We start from the raw sequence: 22,775 nt of genomic DNA, 5'->3' as shown, positions 1-22,775 counted from the left end.
CTCTGCAGGCAGTAACTAACCCTCCTCAAGTCTAAGATGGGGCAAAGACAGAGGAGAGTGGCAAGGGTGAGACAGTACCTCAGGAGAGCTCAGGTGGTTGGGGCGGAACTGCTGAGGGCCATCATGGGTGTTAAATCTGTCAGTTTTTGTTGGCCCAGCCATCTTTAACCCACACCTAGACCAAGCAGTGAATCCACACACTACAAGTGGTGCCCCTAAGCAGTGAATCCACACACTACAAGAGGTGCCGCTCTAGCCCTGGACCCTTGGAAGCAGTACTAAAAGTGCCCACAGAGCCCAAATCCACAACTGGGTCCTTAGAAAATGTTCAGCCATATAGTGCTCCGAGAAGAGATCAGTACCTATCTGCTAGTCAATCTGCCTAAGGTATATCATCTGTCAGCCTCTTCACCGCAACCTCATCCAGCAGTTCCCAGACGACGCCTCCTCCTCGAACACCGGCGGCCTTGCCCAGCAGAACTTTACCTAAGCAGAGACTGGGCCCAATCCACTTTATGCATCCGAAATGCGCTACATCGCAATAGGCTATAACATTTGACATTACCCCAGTCTAGTGCACTTAAAGGTCTGCAGTTCGCGTTTTGAGGCGCTATTTTTCAATTTAAACTTTAACAATTTCTTATTCCTAACTCCGGTTCTACTGATTGGATTTTTGTTGTTTTGGTGTAAAATAATTCACTACATTTTACTCTGCTTTTCCAAATTGGTGCGGGATTTTTTGTGCTGTATCTACACTCTATTACTGGTTGTGTGCCGCATAAATGCTTTATAAATTTCCTTTAAGTTAAGCCTGACTGTTTTTGTGCTCAACTACCATAGGATTAAGAACAGCTTAATTGTGGCTCATACTGACAAAGATTGTGGCAGTTGCTTGAGAATGGCTCGCACACCCCCTCAACCAACAACCTAATTTCTCAGAATGGGGCACTGAGGAAGGCATGACATATTACTTTATTCCTGGAAAGAGGAATGGGTAACATAGCAAAAAGTACAGCCCAAAGCCTGCCCTTCATACCCCTTTGGTGTAGCTGGATTAATGTCCTGTTGCAGCAAAGGGCCAAAGAAATCGCCTTCTTTAAGTTTTAAAAAAATCTTTAAAAAATTACCAACTCATCTGTTTTTGTCATTTTCCCGATAACCCACCCACACAAAATATACACAGCCTGAATGCCCAACCAAAGGGCATTGGTATTCCTGGGTGTTTCCTGTGGTATATTTGTTGACTCTCCTACTTCTCTCTAACTTGTGACAAAAGTACAGGCACCTGTATGTTAAGAGATTTAAGAGAACCTTTGTTTCCCTTAGCATTGGATCCCTGAATCATGTGCATAAAGACAATACGAAAACCCAATCACCTACTCTGCATATATACTTTTTTTATGTTCACTCTTACCTCGTATTGTCCCTATGAAACCAAACTTGATGTCTAGAGAACTACAGGATTTTATATAGCCATTTGCAAACTTAAATAATCCTCAAAAGATGTGGTTAGAGCACATAAATAATATGCCATAGGAAAAAGAATTGTGCAAGCTTTGCTGCCTTTAAGCATGATATCTACCAAGGAACAACTGCCTACCAGTAATAAAACTGGCACAGCGGGCACTGCATTTCTGAAACTGATAACAATAAACCTCCTGCCTAAATTAAATATACATCCCCATATGATTTAGGAGAAACATTAGTCTTGCTAATTAAGATTCAAATTAGTGCTGACATTTCTCATCATGCACTCCCATCCTGTTGGCTCACTTCCATTTATTGCTGTTAGGGGCAGAGTGAAGATGTTAATATTTCCATGAATACAAACAAAGAAGTGGAGTATGCTTCAGAGAGAGCTAGGTAAGTAAATCAATGTTTGATGGTAGAAAACTATGTAAATTATTAACGTCTAATCTACTGTAAATATGTGGCTGTGGTACCAAAGCTGCATATTTTGCTCATTTTCCATAGTGAGTCAAGTATGTGCATAGAGAGAGAAAATCATTTGCTATGCCCATAAACATAGTAAACAGTCTAGAGCAAGTTAGACAAAACGGACTGACAAATTTAGTTGCAGGGAGTTAAGTAATTTCCTTTCATACAATATAGAAAAATAATGAGCGAGGATCCATGCCTAAACAGACACATTCCTGCCTGAGCCTCTCCTTTCATAAAGCACTCTGAGAAGATTAGTACTGCTCCTATAGATTGTACTTTCTACTAATAGTCATGACAGAGGTACAAACATTCTGGGAGATCCGTCAAACCTGTTGCACCTTTTGATTTGCCATGGAATATGTGATGGAGCAAATGGGTGTATTCTAAATGACGTGGCTCAGAATAAATTAAACATTTAATTTTCAACAGGAACATCCACTGACTAATATAAAGTGGATGCGTTCATAATATTGGCATGCACTTCAGCAAAATCCGCCCATTAAAGTCCCCACCACTGGGTGGAGCAGTACTCCCCTTGGAGATATCAGTCTGGCCTATTCTCAGTGGCCTGACCCAGTTTTACCGGATGGAAAGCAAAGCGCACCACTGGGGCTCTGTGGTAGGAAGCGACCAGAGGCTTAGGCCTGTTCCCACCTCACCCCTCCAAGAGCAGCTTAGGCAGCACGACCCCTACCTCCTATCGTGACACACGGCACTCATATGGCAGCCCACTGTCTCTCCCCAGCTCTCACTTACCACCTGCTTAGGGATTGGGAAATAGGAGTAAAAGCTTCACTGAATCAAGTAGGAAAATATGCCTGAAAGGACTTAGTAGGTAATTCTACACTGCAGAGAATTTATCTCATGATCAACAGGCAACTTGTAATCGGGGCCAAAAGAATTGGATCTCCTTGCTGATTTTGCAACAGAAAATTCTCTATAATATATCACATACTCTTTTAATTGAGTGTTGCAGTTTATAAATTGCTAGGTATAAACATTCTCTATGTGGAGACTCTTCTGGACGGGGCTTGCAGCCTAACATGGTGGCCACACTCTTTTAGAGCAACATGGTAGGGCAGACTGTAATCCTTCATAATCCTACCCTCGTGCTACATTGAAATCTGCTGGTTGGTTTATCACTGTCCAGACCAATTCCATTGCACTGGGACTCCCCTGAAACTGATGTTGAGAGCTGGTGCTACAACCTGAAGGAGGGAGCAACCGAAAGCGATTGGCGACCTGAGGCGGCATCCACGGTGATCCAGCAGGCAGTTATAATCCTGGTTGGAGATTTGGAGGGGAGGCCCACAAAGATGAGCTGGGATTGCCTGAAGGCTGGGTGGGTGAGGTCACTTGACAGAGGTGGCCTGGCAACCTAACTTAGTAGTTGGCTGTTGAGTATGAGGGGACTGTCCAACCCACCTGGCACTGGATTCTTATGGAGAAGCTAATGGGGGATCTGTGGAGCCCATAGCAAAGGTAAAAACTTTTCTTTGCTGATAACACTGCGGGAAACATCCTGCACTGTCTGGATGGCTTCATTAAGACGGGTGCAGGTGTGCTGGAACCAGCATGACCCATATGGTAGTGCATAGGACCTGCCGCCTCTGGTCTCCAACCTCCCCGGTCCTGCCGGCTAGAGCTTATCAAGTTTATGATATTACAGTATCACTTCTGTAAGACTATTTTTGAGGGCTGTGAAGGGTGTGCTCTCTGGAATACAAGGATTGACTGTAGAACTATGACCAGTGAAGGATGTAGATTTTGTGCTGCTTCTGAGAGCCTTGATATTACTGTGTAGCAGGATGGGCCCCCATACCGACTTGATCTTCCTTGGGGCTCGCTGTGCCCAACTGCCTGTCTTCAACACTTTTTCCCAGAGAAGAGGCCACCTGGGTCACTTCCTTTTGCTCCCCTTTGCCCTTGGGGTAGTGGCCTGCCTGGAGGGATTGAACTGGATGAGAAGGCAGCCGTACTGTTGTGGTTGAGGAGTAACATTATTCTGGCCCTACTGGGATGTTGAGGCCAGGGGTGAGGTTTTCAAACAAGACTTGGACCTCATATTCCTATTCCAACACGGGTAAGGGCAAAGGACGGCATCCAACAGAACAAGCCAATAGAGATGGTGGTGCCCCTAATTGGCAATACCAAAGGAGAAGCCTATCCAGCAAAAATCCTACAGGCCATCGAGAGGCCGGGGAGGCGCAGGTGCTTCAAATAGAAAGAGTGGACACCAACGTCTCGCTCGACCGAAAAGATCTCAGAAACCTAGCAGACAACACTACTGAGGCACAAATGTGCATCTCAGAGGTCGAAGATGACATTCAATAGCTTGTGAAAGATGAGGAATGCTTTTGTGGGATTTTGGTGAATCTGGAGAGAACACCTGAGGACGTGGACAGCGGGTCCTGGCATAGCAACTTAAAAGGGATTGGGGTACCTGAGGGTGCAAAGAGCACTAAAATGGAACAATTCTTCCTGGAGTGCTTCAGATCATAGATCCCAGAATCTGATCTTTCCCCTTCCTTTATTTTGGAGAGAGCCCCCATAGCACAGACTTTGAAGTCACCCCTGGGTGCTGATAATTGTGCAAATACTGAATTATTTTGACAGCGATCTTATCCTGAGATTTGCACATCAGATCCCAGACCTTCAATCCACCAATGCCAAAGTGTCCATTTTTTCAGACCCCACTGCATGAATGCAACAGCTGTGAACGTCCTGTGATGGGTCAAGCAGAAACTAAGGGCTATGCAACTTAAATACATGCTACTATTTCCAGATAAATTGAAAGTAATACATGTTGGGAAGTCCTTCTTTTTTGACACCCCTGAGAGTGTTTGGAAATAGGTGGAGGAATGTAAATTGTCAACTATTTGGAGGGGAGACCCAGGAGTGGACGCATCACCTAAGGCAATAAGAAGTCGGCCCATGATCAAAGATGCAGGAGACATTGTGGCACTAAATCCAGAAACAGAGGTACAACCATATTTGAGGAGGCAACAACCTCAGGCACTAGTGCCTTTGATGCCACTGATCGAAGTGTATTGGTGAAGAATACACAATGTTCTTGCACAAGTCCATGGGAGGGAGTTGGCTGTCGATCCAGGACTCACCTTGCTTGGAATTATGGCTTATGAGGGTGGAGATTGGGCTTGGAGAGGATCTGCATTTAATGGTCTAGTACTTGTTAAGAGAGACATAGCAAGATATTGGAGAGGTTCCACTGCCCCATTTCTTGTATATTGTAGAATGGTATAGAGGCATGGAGATGTGTGCGGTGGCAGAGGGTCAGCATATAAAGCTAGTGGCTGTCCCCTAAAACATACAAAACGATGGTGAGGGTAGCTGAATCAGCTTCACTTATCAAATTGGGAGTTCTAGTCTTGTGATGTTAGACTGGAAGAGTATGTTTGAGCCCATCCATCTTTATGTTTGTACTTCTATTTCATGTTGTCCTGTAAAACGTACTGGTAATTTCTAGTCTGGGTAGTGGGATTGGATTGTGGGGAAATTATATTACTTTGTTAGCATGTTGTGTTATGATGCATTAGAATCAACATTAAGAAATTATAAAAAGCACTTCTGCAAAAGCATTAGTGACACATTTCAGTATATGCACATTAAAAGAGACAAACTATTTTTGCCCTTTGCATGTAGACAGCAACATTTCGTCCCGACATTAGATATTATTTAATACAATTGCCTTCGTTAAACCTTCTAAATAAACATAATAACCCACACAAATAACTTACCTCTTTGATGGATCTTTTTGAAGGCATAGCGAAATTAATTTCCTAAATGATTTACCATACTTTCTCATCATTTCTTTGTCTTCCACTCCTGTCTCCAAAGTAGGAGGATCGTTCTGCAAGGTCAACATTAACACCTAGGACCGAACACAAAAATAAATCAAATTGTATGCAAAAAAACATTAATATTATAGTGTAAGTGTTGTTTTCTGTTTTTGTCCGGAGGGCAGGAGAAGAAAGAATTTATCATTTTAACCTGGCAAATTGACATTAACGCTCTTATATTTGGGATTGCATCATTGCCTAGTGTGGTTTTGTTTGGCAAAATACGATAACTACTTTTGCTGCGAATGAGGATGAAACAATGTTTTAAATGCGCTGTTACTATCACGTATCAGAAAGAACAGAATGCAACTGTTTGTTTAGGTCAAGCCAGCTGGAAGGACGTTGCCTTTCAGCAGCATTTACAACTGTGAGGACCTATTCACAAATGGAAGTTTACACGTGTAAATAAATTCACTTCCACTGCTACTATTTTACCTAGGTGTAAATCTACTCTTTTTTGCAGGAGGATCTATGAGTGGAAAGTTACCACTAGTAACTTCTCACACAAAGGCGAAGATCTCCCTATGAAAAAAATATAGGGATGTTTCTTAATGTTTATTTCTATTTTAAACAAATTTTAAAAAAATCATCTTTTTGTGTGATCACCCCATTTTTGCAGACTGGTATTGCTGGTTTTTGAGCTTTGCAAATTGGGGCACTAGTGCCTAGGCCACAGTCTATGTGCTCTGACCCCTAAAACATGATAAAATTGGCTAATCCCCAATTGGCATATGTAACTTTCTGGAGAGGCAATGGTATTTGGTGCAGGAAAATATACCTAAGGCTTGCACATGTTAAATGGCACCTGTGAACTGCAGCATATATTGTGCATTCCACTAGGATCATAAAGAAAACATGGCTTGAGGCCTACCTCTGTAGCCCGACTGCTGCTGCTTCAGGTGAGCCTGTCAACATAACCCTGTTTGACAGTAAAGAGGCCTACTTTTAAATATTAATATTTATTTTTTATTTTGAAGGCACACCTAAGTAGTCCTTGTAGACCACATGGTAACATGCCTACTATTTAAAAGTGGTATATGCAAGATTTCAGGGTTAGCATTTACCCACAGTGACTAGCCACAAAAGTTATTGTTTTACCCCACAAGGCTGTAGCTGCTCCTATGAGGAAAACTAATGTTTAGATAAAATAATAATTCTGCTATGTTTGGTTTGGGTTCAGCAACAGGAACGATGCAACCACTAACTATAATGTTTATTAATAAACCAAATGAATGGATGGTAAAGATGGATTTGGATAAATATTTAAGAAAAGTTACCTTTAAAAAATTACACTTTGTCTGTTGTACCTCCGGTAGGCTAATAAGCATTAGTCTGCCAGCAGATGTGCCCTACCAGTGCTTCCCCTTAATAACACGTGAAAACTGCACGAAGAGCAGAAACAATGGATTAGGCGTTTTTTGGCAGAAAGATGTGGGTGCCAGGCTGTTATTCCTATCAGGTCAGGAAAGGCAGTTAGGGATGGTTCAAGAACTTCATTAGCTTGAAAGGGACATGGGTGAGGCCTGTTCATTCAGAGTTATATGTCAAGGGAAACCAGGGGAAAAAAACCTTTGTTTCCTGGGCCAAATGTAACCAGCTGATTCTTGTACCATTGTGGGGTAGTTACGTATTTAGTTATTCTCCATGCAGAGTTAATTAAAATCATTACAAGTCAGAAAACAATGAAGTACAAAGCCCTACTATCTGCAACAGACAGCATAAAATACAATATTCACATGTATCATTTTTGCAAAGATAGGATTTAAAGAGCAACATGACTGTACTTCTATGTAGTTTCCACCTGACGTCCGAACCTAAACTCTTATAAATATCATTAAGTTGTGTGCAAACTTCAAAATGCAAAGTGTGTGGTGTGCAGTGCAAACAAGCAGCAACCTGAAACCTTAAAAAAGCCCATCTTTTTAAAATATGTGCAATCGTAGAACAGTTAATGTGCGTTGTGCTGACCAATCTAAAAAATTGTTAAGCTGGGGAGCAAACTCACTTTTAAAGCCGTGTCAGCACCTCAAGAAAAATCATGCCTCGTTGCAGATCAAAATAAATGAAGCTCAAGCAATAAGACAGTCGATTCACATTGCAGGTCTATCCATCATTTAATACATAGCACCAATGAAGTTTCTTAAATTGGGTCTGATCTGAATGCCATTAGGCGATGTATCAAGTTCTAACTGACACAGCATACAGCCTAACTCTGTTTAACAAACAGCATCAAGAATTTAAAAAAGACAGCAGTGAGTGCCATGTTGGCTGATTTCATGCACTCAATGACTGCAAGTCTGCAGGTATGAACCCCCAGGCCTTAATGGCTTTCTTAGGTAAATGAAGAGGGGACTGCTCATTTCTCTAACCACACCATAGGATAGAAAATCAGCAGCCTCCAAGAGTGGTAGGGTGGTGCCATGTTGAATTTTACACAGTATAGTGCATTGTGGGACAATGTGCAGTAAGGCACAGAAGATATGCTGCAAAAATAGGAAGGTCTGCCTCTAAGAACTTTAGTCATATTGGTAAAGAAGCATCCAGGAGCCACCGCACCCATAGGCTAGTAAACATTACAAATGTAGCATTTCATCCAAATTATCAGAACACATCTCGACCTGTGGGAAGAACAGAAGAGGGCTGGACTGGTTTTATGTGACCTGTGTGGAGACCTGAGGGTCCAAACTTGCTGAAAACTGTACCCAGGACTGAGTAATAGATTCAACCGCTGCTGACCAGCTGTGTCTGGGACACAAGGAACAAGTGACTAGTTGACAAGTAAAAGGCTAGCCTGTATTGGACCCTGCTGGACAGTTAGAGTGAGGCCTTACTCATAAGAGCTTTCCCTGAGGTTCTGGTAGCCTTAGAAGTGACCAAGTGGAATGGCTCCACAAAATCTGAAAAGTTGGAACTTGGGAAATTTTGCAGTTTCAAGACCGCTTGAGTTTTAGCAAGACCTTGCATCAAAGATGTCCAGCTTCCACAGGACTTTGTTAGCTACAGCTTCCAATTTTTTCATTTTGGAGGATTGTGAGCTTCGACGCAGGCCCTACTGTGCATCTGAAGGAATCAACGCATCACCTGTCTGCGGCTGTGGAAATCGACACAATGCCTGTTTCGCCGCCCCATCAACCCATAGCAACTGGATTTTTCACACAACTCACCAGTGTGCCATTCTTCCAACTCATCGTCCCACAGAAGGGAGTCGCCTCCGGAAATAGATGTATTGCTTCTCCTGGCAGTAAATAATCAATGCAACACTTCTGCGTGCACCAGAACGGACTCATCCATTCCGCTGGGCCTCCAGAACCGAGGCATTGCTGTGTTTTCTGACGCTTTCCTCCTTTTGTTTCTTGGATTTTAATGCATCAAAGGTACTTTGAGATAAAATCAACGCATCCATAGAGTTCTATTAACAGAATTGCTTAAACATGTAAAAATAAAAAAATGTATTACGTATGTTGGATGTTTGTTGTTTTAGTCTTGTTTGGTTTAGATAAAGATTGCTTATTTTTCTAAACTGGTGTGGTGTCCATTTGGAGTGTTTTTCACAGTATTACTGTGTGTTATGTAAAATTACTTTACAAATTACCTCAGAGACAGGCCCGACGGCTTGTGCCAAGCTACCAAGGGGGTGAGCAAGGGTTACCTTAGGTGTATAACTCCCTTACCCTGACTAGTAGGAAGGGGCCTTACTTGGACAGGGTGCATTCCATTGCCAACTAGAGATCCCTATTTCAAAAACGGTCCCAGGAATATGGTTTTTCGGTCAGAGAGGACCTAGCCTGGCAGTTTGAGCTGTTTGCATGGATAGCAGGGTCAAGAATGATTTGCATATGAATGGCTCCAAACTAGAGTGGCATGGTGAGTAAATAAACAATGGATTGAACCCAGATCTGTGACTGGGGGTGAATGGTTACAATTTTCGGAGTTCCGTCCATCACCTTTTTCTGTTGCTACAGTCGCTCTAAGGGTAGGGAAGGGTATGCAAAGGGTATGCAAAGACATGGGTCCAATGCTCACTATGCCACTAGATTCAAGCTACCCAGGCTGATGAGGGTTGATACCTTGAAACCGGTCCCACAATGCTTGTTTTCCAGTCCAGGGAGGACCTGGCCTGGCAGTTCGGCTGGACTGTTCCCATGAGGAGCAGGGTCAAGACTAACTTGCATATGGTTAGGGCAAAACTGGGGTGGCATGGTGAGCAAAATAAAGATGGGTTTAACCCAGGTCTGTGATTGGGGGTGAATGGCAATGTTCTGTATTCTGTCCGTCATCTTTTTGTGTTGCTATAGTCACCCTAAGTGGGAAGGATATGCCCAGACATGGATTCCATGTTCACTATACCAATAGATTCAAGATAATCTGGCTGATGAGGAGTGATACTCCAAAACCAGTCCCAGGATGCTTGTTTTGCGGTCCAGGGAGGGCCCGGCCTGGCAGTTCGGGTAGGACTGCTCCCATGGGGAGCAGGGTGAAGACTGTTTGCATATGGCTAGGTCCAAACTGGTGTGTCATGGTGAACAAATAAATCAATGGATTTAACCCCAATCTGTGACTTAGGGTGAACGTTTGATTATGTTCAGCATTCCGTCCATCTTCTTTTTGTTTTGCTATAGTGCATGTGTTTTCTCATTTCTCTTGCATACCTCCCCTTCTCTCTGTTTCTACTATTTACACCACACCCCAACTTCTGTGCATTACATAAAACAGTTTGATTTGAATTTAAAATGGTTGGGCTCGATGGGTTGTAATTTACCCTGCCTTGACTTCTCAGAATCTATTGCTTGTGAATGGCTGATCTGTGAGTACCACGCTGGGTGGGTGTTAGATCCGGAAGGTCCCAGGGACCACCTACTCCAATGTGGTAACTTGGCACGAGGCGGGAAGTCACTCCGGAGGCTTTGTGTGAAGCGGTTGTGCAGCACACACTCACACTGACTCAGTGAAGCTCACACAATAAAGAGACACCACACCAGGTTCATAGTCAAAAACAAGTATCTTTATCTACTTCAGGTAGGTAACGCAAGGCTCTCACTCTAGGCAGAATAAACAGCTTCAATAACATGAGATCTCTAAAGGTACCACTTCGAATACACCTGTTTGCTGAACGTAACATTACCTGCATTCCGGGACAACATGGGCAACATTCCTTAGGTGCACATCAATTAAAGTCTACATTTCCTATGCAGGTGCACTCTAAAAATAACAGTCCCTATGCAAAGGTTAATTCAGGGTACATTTCTTAGGCAGTGTAAACACAACTGGGCAACACTCCTCACCCACCAGGCGATATAAATGCCCATTCTCAAGACTCTTACTCAAGGTGGGCGTGCAGGCTCGCTCAGGTAAAGTACATCATTAGCAGGGGCAGTCCTAAACTCAATTCAGGGAGAGCACATTAATAACAATGGCAGTTCTGTGCTCCATTCATGCCCAGCCCCCAGCAGTTCCAAAAGGGGTGTACGCAACATCAGGCCTGGCCAGCAGGGGGGGAAGGTGGCTACCACGGCCCCCACCGCTTGGCCTAATCCTCACGCTTCCCTCTGTAATCACGGGGGAATGTTTAGGGCCCAGCTCCCCGCACTCACCACTCTGTCCTGGGTAGGGGGAGTGTAGGCCTCACCGCCGCACCGGCCCCGGCAGACGCAGGCCGCCTCCTCCCCCTATCAGCCCACTTCGATCCTCGGGGCCCGGACTGGGGAAGGTGGCCTCTCTATCCACCCGCAATGCTTCAGGTGACCCGGAGCAGGTCAGTCAGAGTGCCTCTTCTCACCGCACGGCCCTGTGCGAGGCCCAGGCGGACTCCAGGCTTCTCAATCGGCCCAGGGCGCAGCAACCAATCAGAGCGCGGCTTCCCTGGGGCAAAGAATATGGCGCGGCCGGCGCCTCGGTTGCTCCGCAACGCTCGCTCTCTGCACCACTGGCCCAGCGCGGCCTTCGCTGCGGTGGCCCTCCCCTTGCTACAGGGGCCGTGGATGTGCACAGGATCACTTGATCTTCTTTGTGGCCAGTCCTGGGGCCGTGGCGGTGATTCAGCTCAATGGGATCTTCTCCTTAGGCAGCCCTGAGGCCACAGCGGTGATTCCGGTCACATCGCTTTATCAGACACAGCGCAGAATCTCAGGTACCTTATCTGGGCAGCGGCGGTGAGGGGGGCATACAGCGCTTCAGTAGGCACAGCGCTTGGGCGTAAGGGCACCAGCAGGTCCGGGCCACACAGCAGCGCCCCAGCACAGCGCTAGCAGACAGGGGCAGTCTCTGGTAGAAGAGCGATGGCAGGAGGGGGCAAGTTCTGGGGGTTTACCACTACTGGAGCCCAGCGTTTACCTTGGGAGTTCCCAGCGCTTCTCAGACCCAGCGCTGGCAGCATAGAACAGGCAGGATTTCCAAGGGTTAATGGCAGGGTTGAGTGGCAGAAGGCGTTGGTAGTAGTAGGATGTAAGATGGTACTCTTGAACAGGCAGAATGGAGTTGGCACCCCATGTTCTCCCTCACAATGGGCAAGGTCAGCTGGCTGGCAGGAACACTCAGCTATCTTGGGGACAACAGGCCTCAGTAGTGTAGCTTCCCTCTGGCCCAGCAGCCTATACTCCTGCGCAGGGTCCCCCGGTCCAGTTGCTCCAACTAATTGTCAGATCTTCCCTCCCTTACCTTTATACCCCTAGGTCAGGTGACCCTGCAAAAAGGCGGCAAGTTCTGGGGCCAACCTGGGGGGGTTGGAAAATTCCAGAAGGCTCTGCGGACTCTGTGGTGGCTTCTCTAGTGACAAGGGGCAGGACGCTCAGAGTTACAGTGTCACAATGTCCCAGCCTGTCCTCAACTACTAGTGCGCAGATAGGATAGTGGCCACTCTGCAGTAGCAGGGGCCGTTGGTAGCCATATTGTTAGGAGAGAGCACCTGCACCTCAGCACTGTTCAGCAGCGGGAAGGTGCCCAGAGTCCTAGGTACAACAAAAATGGTGGTAAAAATGGAGGCCGAAAGGGAAAGAAAATGCGGGGTAAGACTCAATTACACCAATAGCCTCTACCACGGGTCACCTTTGATGACTATGAAAAGACTACAACGGATTCAGAACTCTGCTGCCAGACTACTCTTGCATATCAAACCTCAAGACCACATCTCCCCTGCCTTGAAAGCCCTGCATTGGTAACCGGTTGCCAGAAGATCCATGTTCAAGCTGCTTTGTATCACCCACAAAGCAATACATGGAATGGGACCGCTCTTCATCAGGAATAAAATCATCAAAAACATTCAACAAAGGAACCTTCGCTCTAAAGGAGCATCTTGCCTCAAAATCCGACCATACAAGAAAAAAATCACGGGTGGCACATCCTTCTCTGTTCAAGCAGCAAAACTATGTAACTCTTTACCCCCCAACATAAGGTCCACCGACAACCACCTTATCTTCAGAAAACTACTCAAGATTTGGCTCTTCCCCTCATAAGCACCATACGCAAACAGAAATTTACAGCATATCCCTCTGTATACAAGCATTTATTTCCACTATAGATATGTACCTATCTTTGGATATTACTTTGTATAAACATGTAAAATAATTATGTTGTTCAGAGAAAAAATAATAATAATAAATAAATAAAAATCATCTTTGGTCTACATGTACATACTTCCATTGTGCATCTATGTACCTTCTATGTACTTGGATCTTTGTGTCTGTTACTTTTCTCATGAAAAAGAATATCCAATGCACTACCCTATTTCTCATCCTGTGCCTCTATCAATATCTTTAATCTGCATATACTTACCTCCTTTATGTATTGTATCTATATACTTTCAATGTAATTATGGATCTATATATTTATCACTTTCTTCTAATTTAGCATTTCCAATGCACTACCATATTTCTCAGCCTATACTTCGCTCAATATATCTTCTAGCCCAACCTTCTGACTCATCTCAAACTTCTTCTACTACTCCTTCCAATGCACTACCCTATCTCTCATCCTATACATCTATCAATATATCCTCTACATCCACTCTCTCATTTATCCCAAACCCGATACCACTACTATGATTGCCGAAATAACCCTTTCTAGACTCCCTCCTACTCTACCCCTCCTTGCATCATCTGACACCTCTTTTACTATACCGATCCCCTAAAACAAACCTTTCTAAACTCATTCCTCTGAGTCCTCCCATCCAAAACTCATTTTTACTCATCCAAAAGTCTCCTCCTATTGCTAAGACCTAAAAAAAATAAAAAATCTTTCACTCTTTTATCCCTCCACTAGCCTTTTCAATCGAAATTAACAGACTAACATGTTCACTTCTCAAATTCCATATTAAACTGTGCTAATATACTACCCAAATAACTGAATAACATATCCACTACTCAATTTACTTCATATTTTTTTCAACAGTAATCCTTTATGGGTTCCGGAGTGGCGTGCTACTTGCCAGAAAAGCGATTCAACACCCATCAGGGGTAACAAGTACTATATGAATGCAAATCTTTCTTCCCCTTTTATCCCTCCGCTATCCTTCTCACTCCAAGTAACTGATTAATATCCACCATTGAAATTACTTCATATTTCACCATATTAATTCCCCGCTAATCCTTTGTAGGCTTGCTGAATAGCGTGGGTCAACAAGCGCTATATAAATACAAACCTTTGTTCTCCTCTATCCTCTGCCATCATTCCAAATCCAAATAACTGACTAACCTATCCACCACTTAAAATGTACTTGCAAGCTTCAATATACTAATTCAACACTAATCCTCTATGGGTCCCGGAGTAGCGTGCTACTTGCCGAAAAAGCGCTTCAACTCCTCGTCAGGGGTAGTAAGCGCTATATAAATGCAATTACAATACAATACAATGAAAAAATGGTGACAGGTTTCTCACAACACATGTTCACGCATGTGTCACAACTCATGCATAAACATCTGTTGCCAACTTGGAATGGCTTTTCTTTATTACAGAACCCTTTCTAAGTTGAAATGCATGCACATCGACAGTGATACATGCATTCACATGTGTGCACATGCATACAAATTGATGAACTAGAGGCCACACTGTCATTAGCTAATGTCAATGCAAACACACACTTTGCCATGCTGTTTTAAATGAGAATTAACTGTTTACTTTTAGACTAAATTCATCTTTCTTCAGAGAATTCAATAGTCTACCGACCTAACGCATCGGCACGTGACAATTTCGAATTTTAGAAAGCACATGCTCATAAGATTGTCCACAGGCTTCGGGTTTGGAAGGCGGCCCGGCACACTTCAAGGATGAATGTGAGAAAACATAGCTCTCCTTTAATCCATTTTAATCGTGAAGCACTCAATCCAAGTACAGGACTTTATACTATTCCCCTTAAAATATAAGTGATGCAACTGAAAAGGCAGCATATTTCTGAGGTGTCAGACCAGTTTGGAAACCACTGCCTGTTCCAAAGCCTGTATGTGTGCACTGAGAATCATTGTGCCTTGCTGAGATCTGCCCATGTCATGACCCCATGTCTGTCGAGGCTGGTGCCCTCCACCGTGCATTGATTGCTGTATTTGGGGTAAGGGAGCAAGCAGGAGAGTAGCTTGAATTGCTTATGATCTTGCGATATTTCATAATGTGTGTGCGTGTGTGTGTGTGTTTGAGAGAAAGAGAGAGAGATGGTCACATGGCTGAACATAAATGGTACCTTTTATATGTATACATGGGTTTCACCGGCAAGTTACACTGTGGATGCCTTTATTGTACTTCTTTACCTGTTCTATATGGGTCTGTATATTCATACACTGTACTGCCTGCTTTTCACATTTCTCTGCCTTGCATTCTACATCTTCCAGCCTTTATGCTACTATTTGTACGCCCATTATCCTGTAGGACCCTGCATCCTCACTGTTCCGCACTGTGACCCAACAATTTGCACTCAGCAATGGCCATTGCTTTGGTTGTTAGATAGTTACAGGGCGTGTACAAAGCTTGTAAAACACACAGCGCAAGGACAGCATGACTGCTACTTTCCCTATCTAAAATAAAATGCACAAGGCAGGTGGCGTAGAAGAAGCACAGCATGTATTCGCTTACTAATACAGGAAAAGATACCACCTTTGCTCTACCCACGAAGTCACATTTTTAGATACTTCGAAATTGTAATATGTTTCTTGAAATAGTTAATATGAGAATACATATTTTGATGTATCCGAAAACTTATAATAATTTCAATGGATGATGTATGTATTTTCCAGGATGAAGTACAGCAGGGTCCCAGGTAAAGTAAATGTTTCATTTAGGGTAAATGATTAAACAATTAAATATCAGGCCCTGTTTAAAAGTATAGTTTCAGTTGTAAAAGTAGGTTTATGGCTGCAAAACCCTCATAAACCAATGCCTTTATTACTCCAGATTTCTCCATGAAGAGTATCAATGCCTGTCCTTCCTCAGGACAGTGGCCTTGAGTGATAATGTTCTAGTGCCATTCTAGACTGCCCCAAACCTAATACTGCAACAAATGGTTACTACTAGGGATGGGCGAAAAATTCAGTTCGGCAGAGTTCGCTGAGTTTTGGCCGCTCCGCATTCTGCGTGAAATGTCGAGTTCTGGCAAAACTGTGCCAGAGGCTTTAATCTTAATCAACATGTGACTCATTAAGGAAGTTGAGTTTTTATGTGCATGTAGCGTTATTGACAGATAAACACAGTTCATTGAGTGATCGTGAGGTATCATGAGAGGCATATTGTTTATGCATAGATGTTAAGTTGTAAATATTGCAAAAATTAATGATGCCGTATTTATGGATTTTTTATAGATATCCCTGACGAAGAGAAATCTTTTTCCCGAAATGCATTGGGTGCATTCGCAATAAAGTCGTGACATGTGGAAATACGTCCTGTTTGTAATTATTCTTGGAATTAATTTGGGAAAGGATAAAATAAATTGATTAAAAATGGAAAAAGAAGAAAAGGAACATTGTTAAAGAGTACATAAATTGAAGTATATACTTTGATAAACTTGATTGACTAGATTCATTGGAGCGACGGGCAAGGCTGTGCTGCTTGAAAAGGGAGCTAACTGGGTCCCTGTGTTTTCGTTTCTAATTCGTAAGCGCAATTGGACGGAGCGGGTATACTGCATTGCATGCCACAACAGGTTTGAAGGAGCTAAACAGAGTCAAAAAAGATTGAGAAAGCAAGAGTTCAAAGGTGTGCATCTCATCATTGCATATGTACAAATCTATGCCAAATGACGTGGTGGAGTTTTTTCTCATGTGTGGCTCACCAATGTTAAGCTTGCAAGTGAAAGCAAGAATTTGCGTCCCCTAGTGTGAATTTTGGGTGCTAGAACACCTCCCTGCGAGAAATTTCAACGTGGGAAAGCACAGCACATTGCTGCCATTTACGTTGAGAAAGCTGCCGCTCAAGTAGAAACTACTTGAGAGGGGGAAAAGAAACAGCAGTGTTGTTTGCTCTGATTTTATAGCGCGGTTACAGCTCCCGGCGCTAAAAATCAGCAAAAGCAGCACGAAGTGCTAAATTCCACCTTTCCGACACGGAAAACGGGAGTGCGAAGGTGCCGGTATAGCGGACGGACGCCTTCTTTGGGTCTCATCACAGTACCCACGTCGAGATTTTCTCCATGCTTCCTGAATTATGTTTTGGGAAGATACAATTTTCGTGTGTATAAAGAAACTCCATCTTGCCATACAGTGTTCCAAGAAACTTCTACTGTGGAATTAGTGGCTAATCTACAGACTTACACATTTTTGCTATACTTTCTTTGGTAACGTTCATTCGGGGTTCTTAAGCTCTTGAAAATTTAGTAGCTGTCAATCGGATTATTTTCTTAGATAGACACACCTTAACTTGGAGTACTGACAAGGGGCGCCCAGCATTCCGAACATATAGACCCACAACTGAAGGGTCTTGACGGGCTCATCTGCCATCAAATTAAGCCTTGAGAAAGTCATGGTAGTGACGAAACGCGTGTTGGCTGTTTCTGTGCAACCAAGTCAAGAATTGGAACCTTCATTACATCAAATGAAGCGGTGTTTTCTCCAAATGTTTGGATTGTTTTGAAATACAACTTACATGCCTTTGTTGTAATAAAATATTGTGTAATCATTTGATTGTATTTTGCCTATTTAAACCTGGCTTTGAAAGTTTTCTTCCATCATCATATGTTGTTTCTTTACCGCTAATGTAAGTTGTTTATGAATTGTATATATACTACTCAGAGTGCCGGGGTTCATTCTTTCTTCTATTTCGAGCAAGCCAGTTGACTTGCTCAAATTGATATTCTGGGTAGTGGGATATCTTACCCTGAGTGGCACCTACCAAAAATTGTTTAAATAAGACACAGTGACAGCCAATGTGTACCCCTATCTGTTAATATCGTGTCTGTTTGAAGTGCAACATCATAACCCACCACTACCGTGTGTGGTTGCTTGCTAAATTCCACCTGCTCGCAGAACTTCACAAAATCTCAGATTTTTTATGAAACTAGTGAAACTCAAAGAGTTCCATCCCGCCTAGTTACCACGAGGTAATCCAAGTGATGGATAAAGTAGTGTCTCCACATGTCAGAAAGCAATTGGTAGCCTGTAGGACAAGAGGTTTCCCTGGAGCTAGGATGTCCTTTAACATTTAAAATGGGATCACATGAAAATGGCTCATAAACTGGGGGTTCAGATAAAAGGGAAATAGTCACTTTTCATTAGAACCTGATCCAAGTTTACCTGAACCTAGACCCTACTAGGTGATGCCGTAAACAATGGTGCAAACCACTTCCATTCTCAACGCCAGGCTTTAAATTTACTCAAATAACTTAACAGTTGCATGCATATATTCCATCAAGTAGATTTGATACGTTTTCTTCAACACAATGTATATGGAGTAACCTAGGAACAAATTTACCTGGGAAAACTACAAGGTTCTTCCCATTTCTGACGAGAGATAGAATACTGTTGTAAATGTTGTGGGATGTCTCTTTAGAGGCACGATTTCATTTACTGTATGCCTTTCCTTGGTGGCACCTGGGTGCTGGAATGGCTAAAAAAATCATAATCTGCTTTTTGCACCCAAAATGACCCTCATGTCACAGATATAGTATAACACAAAAATAATTTACCCTGCTATAACCAGTTCATGCTTTTCTATTACATTGATTATTTCACCTCCAGACATTCACAATTTAATGAATTTTATAGATACAAAAATAGTCATATTTTTTCAAAATTGAATAACGTTTCACAGGTCATCCTACTCTTTCCCAAAGTGTGCCATTTTTATTACTTAGTTAATTAATGTATCTCTTTATCAAATCAATATTATGGTCTTCATTCTCCTGTACTCTGTATAGTTCAGTTTCTATTTGATATTTAATGGCAGCCTCCAGGCCATGAATGTTCTCCATCCCTGCTTCAGAATCGTCTTTTTTTTGGGGGGGGGGGGGTGGGGGGGGGGGGTTGAAGGAATTAGTCTCTCACTCACATGGTAGTCCATGGAGCCGTATAATTATGGGCTTTGCTAGCTTAGAAGAGAGACAAATGCCTATTCAAGTGGATTGATTTAACTCAAAATGTTTGTTAGTTAGTTTCAGGTAGTAAAGTTCGGTAACAGTATCTTTCGATTTCTGAGAGGTGCAGTCTGAAAATAAAGCACACACTCAGAGAAATATCAACAACTTTGCCAGGTTTACCATGTCCATGCATGATGAGCTGCTCCAGTCCAGCTTTTCCTTTGACCTCTGGGACTTATAAATTGTAAAATTGTAAATTATTACTTGTATAGCGCACTACTCACCCGCAAGGGTCTCAAGGCGCTTGTACGAATACCGCTGTGGAACCCATCCTGGCTTTCCCTGTGAGGTGTCCACTCCTGGGCACCCCCAAGGTGGAGGCCAGGCATCCTTAGTGTTGTGGGGGCCTTTGTGGAGATTAAGCAAGCTATTGCCCAGAGTTGCAGGGTGGGACTCCATGATTGGAATAGGCACCAAGGCGAGAATTATCAGGTCCGTGGAATTTTATTTTGAGCTCAAGACCCGCCGAGGCGGGCAATTGAACCCTTGTCCCGGGCTAGACCTCTGCATCAGGGTCTGCCGCTCTAACCATTGAGCCACACTTATAGACTTGTGTATTCCATTATAGGGTAAAATAATCTACTTTCCACACTAAAGGTATATAAAACAGGTACTCCACTCTGTGTTGCACCAGCTAAGCCCATCATGACACAGGCAGTAGAAGCTGCTACCGGACGGAGGTGGTGGGCGGGAGGAATTAAGAAAAAAACAACACTTACCTTGGAACAGCCGGCCACTCCCCCGCTACCCGTTCTCTTCATCTTCCTGCTTCCTGTCTATATTCCCGGCAGCAGGTAGCAGCAGGATGCAGCTGGGCTCCCAGGCTCCCCTAAGCCAATTACAACGCTGCAATACAGTGTTGTGATTGGTCTGAGCACCATGGTTCAGCGCTAAGATGGGGACAGGGAGCCTGTGCATGTTCCCCACCAGGCATAACAGCCTGCAGGGGAACAAGCCAAGCGCCTATGAACTGCTTGGCTGGCCCAAGAGGGCCTGGCATCAGTCATGCGCACTAAGGGAGTGCAAGACACTCCTCCTCTGCTCTTGCCAGCCCCGCCTGCATCGCATTGAACAAGGCCATGGACTGTAATAGGAATAATAAAATGATAATGATACGTTATTGTCATTTTATTTTTCCTTTTGCGCAATGGGGTAACGCACCTCCGCCTTAGCGGAGGAGCAGACACTGGATACAGGCCCATATGGGAAAGCAGCTGAGGCTACGTTATTTTCATGCCTCTGCTAAAAGGTTTATGCAATTGAATTCCCCACTGATTGAGAAATAGTCAGCAAGCTTAACAGTTGCTGTAGGAGCAGAGTGATGACTCCAGAAAAGTCATAATGATCATTAGGGACATTTTATCAAGACATCCATTATTTGTGGGTACTACTGAGGGAGAGGTAGGGGTCATAAAACACATATAAGCTCCTGGAGCTTGACACAGCAAAAGACAAATCATAGGAGCAACTGTGGATGTTAAGGTAAGGATGGAATTTATGAAACAGAATTTACAGGATGTGCACGTCCTTAACACCTACATCATTGAAAAATACTCAGTTTGGCTGAAGAAGCTACACATAAGACATTTCCTCCAATAACCTCAAAAGTAACTGCACAGACAATGCATTAGCTCCCACCTCCCAGCAAATAATTACTGCTTTATCAGTTGAAAGTGGAGATCTGACAACAAGACCCGTTTAAAGCACTGATTATAGCTAATGGAAGCACTAAAGCACACTTTCTTATATATATCATAGTCTACAAGGAATCAATATGCATTCATTCTCTTTCCAAATCGGTTGTAAAGATCGCTCTTATTTTTAGAAATGTTGACTTGCCGAGAAAATGGAGTCTCATTGGGGAAAGCTACAGTGAAATAAACATGTTGGGGCTCATTTGCAAGCCCATTGCACCGCTGGTCCCTCACCTTTTTTTGACACACTGGCGGCACAATTGGAGGCCCAAATTTACAAGGTCACATAAAGTTACCCTATGTGGCTTTTCATGTCCTTGCAAATATGGGCCCTTTTCACGCATTACTCAGCGTGAAAGGGGAGTTCCATGGGTGTTGCTGTGGGTGTTCCCACACAACATCCAAGGATCCAGACACATATCCAGATTTACAACATTTTGTAAAACTGGGAATGCATCAGATTTCTACGCCTCCCCAGGGGAAGCATTGGAATGGCACAAAAAGGAGAAATACTTTAATTTCTCCTCTCTTTTTTCCTTTTTCAATGCGTGCTGCAGTCTGCAGTATACATAAAAAAAGGAAAATGCCATTAATTATTGTTTTTGTGCACAAAAACAATCATCCCCGCAGTGTAGGTACCCTTGCAAAATGACACAAGGGTGCCTGCGCTGGTGTATTTCAGCCAAATGTGTGCCAGGGTAGCAGAAAGCACAGAGATGCATCGGATTGTTGGTAATACGATGCATCCATGTGATTTGAAAATGTCACAGCAGGGTGCAGCTAAATGCCTTGAGGTGCCGCGTCATTTTTCAGTAGATGAAGCCCCTTGTTTTTTTACTGTAAATGTACCTTCTAGAAAAACGTGATAGTAAGTTGCTATAGGCAGCTAAATCTATATCTATACTACTATTATAAAGGAAGAACTTTGAGGCTTTGAGGCGGGTAAACTCGGGAACCACAGCGCCAATCCACACACCCGATACATCGTTGGAATCCTCAGGGTGTGCAGATGGACATAGGCTATATAAATGTAAAAAATACGTTATATTTAAAAAATTTACATTTAAAAAAAAGTAGTCCCCTCGAAGTAGCGCCGGCCGCGACCTGCGTGCTGACGTCGTCCAGGAGCGCGAGGAGGAACGGCGTCCAGGAACGCGAGGAGGAGCGGCGGACATAGAGTGTGGGAGGAGCACTGACGAGCGGCACACAAGCGGTGAGTAGCAGCAGACCGGCGGAGCGGCGAGGAGCACTGAACTGAGGAGCGGCGGCGGAGCGGCGGACATGGCGCGGGGGAGGAGCACTGACGAGCGGCACACAGGCGGTGAGCAGCAGCGGACCGGCGGAGCGGCGAGGAGCACTGAACTGAGGAGCGGCGGCTGAGGTTAGGCTCCGGGGGACAATGTCGGGGCAGGCGGGGTCGGGGCAGGCGGGGGTCGGGGCACGCGGGAGACGGGGAGTTACAACAAAAAGGCTCCGGGGGACAATGTCGGGGCAGGCGGGGGTCGGGACAGGCGGGGGACCCTCTGGCATAATTGTACTCAAGCTCCCGACTCCCGCCGGCCACTCCGTTCTCTGTGAACTCCTACTCTTATCCCTGCAACCTCTGCTCATCCTCGCCTCCCTCCAAACAGAGCGCCAGAGACCCACTTACCCAGAAAGCACCCCAGTGCCTCAGGCGCTGCTGCTGGCCACCACTGCAACACTGGGCCTCTGGCATAATTGTGTGAGGTAAGCCTA

The 22,775-nt window shown here is 44.1% G+C and overlaps 1 protein-coding gene across 1 annotated transcript in view; it reads right to left on the bottom strand.

Moving 5' to 3' along the window:
* Nucleotides 1-22,775, bottom strand: part of STK39 (serine/threonine kinase 39) — a 1,578,058-nt gene that overhangs the window by 842,098 nt on the left and 713,185 nt on the right. The window contains exon 8 of the mRNA XM_078681624.1: nt 5,700-5,833. Within this exon, the coding sequence (XP_078537750.1) occupies nt 5,700-5,833 (134 nt within the window). The remainder of the gene's footprint in view (nt 1-5,699; nt 5,834-22,775) is intronic.

Source organism: Lissotriton helveticus, chromosome 3_1 (assembly GCF_964261635.1).
Source record: "Lissotriton helveticus chromosome 3_1, aLisHel1.1, whole genome shotgun sequence".
Classification (NCBI taxonomy): Eukaryota; Metazoa; Chordata; class Amphibia; order Caudata; family Salamandridae; genus Lissotriton; species Lissotriton helveticus.
Note: the sequence above shows the minus strand (reverse complement) of the source record. Positions and strands in the feature narration are given on the sequence as shown.